At 36.3% G+C, this 4947-nt stretch overlaps 2 protein-coding genes across 2 annotated transcripts; one reads left to right on the top strand and one right to left on the bottom strand.

The window, feature by feature from the left end:
- LOC132163678 (probable CCR4-associated factor 1 homolog 11) lies at window positions 1-549 on the top strand. Its single transcript, XM_059574045.1, has one exon. The coding sequence runs from the start codon at window positions 1-3 to the stop codon at window positions 547-549; it is 549 nt and encodes a 182-aa protein (XP_059430028.1).
- Window positions 550-1037: 488 nt separating this feature from the next.
- On the bottom strand, window positions 1038-2930 carry LOC132164352 (non-functional NADPH-dependent codeinone reductase 2-like). Its single transcript, XM_059574851.1, has 4 exons — window positions 2583-2930; window positions 2111-2354; window positions 1820-1999; window positions 1038-1375 (listed from the first exon to the last, which is right to left on the bottom strand). The coding sequence occupies exons 1-4, from the start codon at window positions 2906-2908 to the stop codon at window positions 1151-1153; spliced, it is 975 nt and encodes a 324-aa protein (XP_059430834.1). The 5' UTR covers window positions 2909-2930; the 3' UTR covers window positions 1038-1150.
- Window positions 2931-4947: the final 2017 nt, after the last annotated feature.

Below are 4947 nucleotides of genomic sequence, written 5' to 3'. Positions count from 1 at the left end.
ATGCCAACGGAAAATCTTTTGGCGTACGTTTGGGAGTTCAACTTCAAGGATTTCGACGAGCATATTCATTCTCACCATATTAATACCATTGAGTTACTGAAAGATCAAGAAATTTACTTGGACTATAACCGAGTTATGGGTATCGACTCCTTGCGCTTCGCCAGGCTAATCCTGAAGTCTGGCCTGTTGAGCAACTCCCGTATCACGTGGGTCACGTTCCATAGTGATTATGATTTTGGTTACTTTATAAAGATGTTGACTGGGGGAGAAGTGTTACCCTTACACGAGAGTGAGTTTATGGATCTAATCAAATCCTTTTTTGGTAAGAAGGCGTTTGACGTGAAGCACATGATCAAGTTCTGCGGCGATGGAGTCTATGCGGGCTTGGAATTAGAGATTGTAGCCAAGACTCTGGGGCTGGACCGTGAAGTCGGGAGGGCGGGTTCTGATAGTCTGCTTGCCTTGCAAACCTTCATGAAACTCAAGCAAAAGTATTTCAACGGACGTTCACTAAGCGAGTTCGAGCATGTTCTTCACGGTTTTACTTGATTTCAGTGTATTCTAATTCAATCATCTACTTATGAATATGAATTCCAAAATAAATAAGTAAAAGATTGTGGACTTATTGCTTGTTTCGGGTTCCTGATTGAAAATTTTTCTTGACTCATTTGTTTTGCTCCCTAACGCTTCTTATTTATGGGAACCTAAAGGCTTGGGATAGAGGGCTGGGCTGGGGTACTGTAGGGCTTTGGGAAGGGAGGGTTTTGGAAAGCTTGAGGAATAGAATTGGGCTGGACCGGCTTGAGTTAAGGAAGGGAGGTAGTTGGGCTTTGTGCAAGATGGGAGATAAGAGGGTATAGTTGGGATGATGTGGGCCGGACGGGGTTGAGTCACGAAGGGGGTGATTGACCTATAAGATAGAGCGAGTCCCTGTGGATGTTGAATTTGGAAGTATAATAGCATGTTACGATTCTAAGTATATATTCCACACAGCTGAAGTGCAATTTTAACCAATTTAAAATACAAAACGCTTACAAAATACTTTAAACTATCTTTACTTTTATTTCACGTTAAACATTATTTCAAACAAAAACTTATCCAAAAAGCATGGACAAACGGAGCCAAAGCATAAAAGCTTTCTTATGCAATTCTAGATCTCTCCATCCCAAAGCTCGGAAAGCGACTTGTAAGGGCCTTCATCAGAGATGAATTCAATTCCAGGAAATCCTTTACACTGCGGAATTTGACTTATCTTTTGTGAATCCTCATGGCTCAGCTTCCACTCAAATATGTCAAGGTTTTCTTTCATCCTCTCCTTGTTAAAGCTCTTCACAAGCACACTCACTCCTTGCTCATATACCCATCTTAGAGAAACCTTCACATAACAACAGAATTACCATATTGCTTAAATAATTAAGTTAAATTCAATCCATTTTACTAATTAAGAAAAAAATAAATAAATATATAAACACACTAACTAAAATTATTATCCTTTAGAAGGAAAAAAAAAAAAAAAAATATCCTTTGATCCATTTTTATGCTCTCCGCGCGCCTTATACGTTTGGATATATAAGCGTGCTTGCATCCCTTGATTTTGTAAATTGTATCTTTGGAAAATCGCTTTTTTTAAAAAAATATTGTACATTTTAAAACCACAGATCCAAACTGATCTTAAAATACGTATTATTCCTAAAGCTTCATAATTTGACTAGGTTGGTAGTTAACACTAAGGGCCTGCTTGGAATTGCATGTTTAGGTTGATTTCTTTTCCTATATATTCTATTTAAGAAAAAATTTCCCTTCCTCCCCAATAAGTTACCTGAGCAACAGTTTTTCCTTTTGCCTTGGCAATCTCCTTTAGCACCTCACATTCCATTACCCAGTTTGTTCCCCACAGTGTTCCTTTGCCTCCCAAGGGAGAGTAAGCAGTGATATGTATACCCATCTTCTCACAAAACTCTCTCAGCTTCTTCTGTTGCCAAAGCGGATTCATCTCCACCTTCCAAAAGCAAAGCATGCAACAATATAATGATGCATTAATCCAAAATCTTAAAGAAAAACATTAATGATTATTGAAAAAAGGAAGAAGAAGAAGAAGAAGAAGACCAACTTGATTGACTGCTGGGGGGATGTTTGCTGTGGCAAGTAGGGTTTCAAGCTTTCTGCATGAGAAGTTGCTTACACCAATTGATTTGGCCAGGCCAAGCTTTTGACACTCCTCCATAGCTTCCCATACAGACTTGAAATCTGTGGGAAGGAGGTCTTCCTTCTTAAAAGGCAGCTCATATGCCCCAGGCTTAATGCTTACTGGCCAGTGAATGAGATAAAGATCAACATACTCCAACTTCAGATTGCTGCACATATGACAAATCTTATTCAGTCACTACTATACTTCTAAGAAAACACAACTTAATGGTTAAGTTGAAACTCACAACCTCTTATCTGATATGTACTATATATGTTCTTGTCTTATAAAGAGACGCGAATAAGATTCGAATTCAAGACATTTTAAATAACTATTTATATATCTCAAAAGCTTAAGCAGACATAAAATAACAACTTGGGGAGTTTGGTTCTATTACTTGAGTGTTTTGTGAAGAGCAGGGAGGACATGATGGTGGTGAGCATCGCTGCACCAAAGCTTGGAAGTGATGAAGAGTTCGTCCCTGGAGTTGATAAAGCCAAGGCGGAGAGCATCATCTATGGCTTCCCCGAGAAGCTGCTCGGACTGGTAAAGAGCAGCAGTGTCGAAGTGTCGGAATCCCAGCTTGATTGCATGAAGAATATATTCTCTCATGGTTTCAAAGGAGTTGCCAAAAGGATATTCGGCAGTGCCGAAGCCTACAAGTGGAATGGTCTTTCCATTTGAGGCTTTAGAGCCCAGTGGGAGCTCTGGAATGCTACCCATTTTCCCAGCTGCTGATCTATTCTCTCATATTCCGCTTCCCTTTGCTCACATATATATACACATATTACGTCTCTGTTAAGACTAATATCTTTTCTCCTCATCAAAATCAACTGACAGCAGCAATATCCAAAATATATGACAAAACTTCCACAGCACAATGCAGCAGTACGCCATCTTGTCACAGCCAACCGACGTGTAATATCAAAAGAAAAATTACAGCAAAAATAAGATTTGTTTGTCGATTTCTAATATTGTACAGAGAAGATGCGATATGTTTCTCGATTTCTGATGTAAAAATATTGTTATAAATACTACAGCCTTTCCCTCGTTTGAGAAAGGGGCAAAACACCACAAATCCTCGAGACACTGACTTCAAGGTCCAAGGTAATTGACAGCTAACAAGATCCTGATTTCATGAAGGTTACTCATGGCCGTACAACACAACCACGTTCTGAGAGGAATTCACGGTGCGCCGCAGCGTCGGTGACACATGGAACACACTTCTCTGTTAAACCTGCGTGTCAATAGTAAATTAGTTTTTCTTTGTAACCTCTGGTAGGAATTTAGTTAAAATTTAGTGCATCTACCTCCAGTATTTTAACTATCTACATTGGCCTCAATAAATTAGCTTTTTGGCTATTTTAATTAGCAATGTAACAAAAAATACTCCACATCGGGCTCAATGGATTTGTTGAACATTGTAGCTCAACAAATCCTTATTTATATTGATAATAAAAATAATCTTGCTCTCTCTCTTTCTTGGGAAATAGGAAAAGTAGATTTAAAAAATAATATTTTAAATAGAAGAGTAAAAGTAAATAGTTAACATGTTGAGCCAGATATAAGAAATTTGAAAAAGTGGATAACTAAAACAAAAAAAAAAAAAAAAAAAAGTATTTTCTAACTAAATTTTAGCTAAATATTTGTTGAGTCGGATGTGAGTGCTTCCCAATTAAGGAAGAAATAGAACAATTTTTTTTTATTATTATTAATATAACTAAAGATTTGTTGATCAGTTATGGTGCTTAGGAAATTTGCTTAGCACTGTAGCAGCTCAAGAAATCTTTAGTCATTTTATTGAGTTGGATGTAAAGTATTTTTTGCTATTAGGCTAACCAAAATAGCTAAAAAGTTATTGAGCCCAATATGAATACTCATGGCTTAACAAAATATTTCTCAAAAAAAAAAAAAAAAAAAAAGGGCTCAACAAAATAGCCAAATGTTTGTGGAAGCTCTTGAATGCTACCCATTTTCCCAGCTGCTCTAATTCTCTCATATTCCGCTTCCCTTGGTCGACTCACACATTTATACCCTGCACAACTTTGCTTAAAAAGATGCACTACATATCGAGAGTAATTCTAGGAGGCTTATTTGTATTCTACTAAAAATGATGTGGTTATTAAAATTATCATTTGATCAAAATTTAATAATGATCAATCACAAACTCAATGGTGATTTTAATAGCCACATCATTCTTAATAGGATCCAAATAAGACATAAGTAGGTTACTTAGAATTACTCATGCTGCAATGGTCCTAATCCTATCCTATTATTTAATTATTGCCAAGCCATTCACAACCGCTAATTTGGTGCCCATAGTTGAGAATTCAAATTTTAGCAATTTAGACAATAAATATGAGTCACTATAAAACTTACTTGCCTCGTAAGATGGATAATCCAATACGGCAATACCTATTCAGGAAGGTAAATCTCATAATTAAGAATTTTTTCACCTTTCTGAATTGTTGGTATCTTTATCTTATATGGATTTATCTCTTTTTAATTTCCTTTTCTTTTTATTACAAAAGGCTTATCCCAATACTTTCTCGCGAAGCTAATCATATCTACACACTCCAATCTTCGGAACAGGATCCTCTCCAGCTCATTATAAACTGGAGAATATCTAATTCATGGTTAGGATTTTTTATTAGAAATCCTATGGCTGCAAATGAGACACATATTCTACTAATAAAAATAATAATAAAATATTATTTTAAATTAAAAAAATAATAATAATAAATTAAGAAAAAAACAAGGGG

This window comes from Corylus avellana, chromosome ca10, assembly GCF_901000735.1.
Source record: "Corylus avellana chromosome ca10, CavTom2PMs-1.0".
Lineage (NCBI taxonomy): Eukaryota > Viridiplantae > Streptophyta > Magnoliopsida > Fagales > Betulaceae > Corylus > Corylus avellana.
This window is presented reverse-complemented; position numbering and strand designations above follow the sequence as displayed.

What these genes read in the sequence shown, in the direction of transcription:
- LOC132163678 (XM_059574045.1), top strand. Translation starts at nt 1, where the DNA reads ATGCCAACGGAAAATCTTTTGGCGTACGTTTGGGAGTTCAACTTCAAG.
- LOC132164352 (XM_059574851.1), bottom strand. Translation starts at nt 2,908, where the DNA reads ATGGGTAGCATTCCAGAGCTCCCACTGGGCTCTAAAGCCTCAAATGGA. An exon ending in GCTCTTCACAAAACACTCAA is followed by an intron (nt 2,355 to 2,582) that starts GTAATAGAACCA and finishes TCATATGTGCAG; the next exon opens with CAATCTGAAGTTGGAGTATG. An exon ending in AAGGAAAAACTGTTGCTCAG is followed by an intron (nt 1,376 to 1,819) that starts GTAACTTATTGG and finishes TGTTATGTGAAG; the next exon opens with GTTTCTCTAAGATGGGTATA.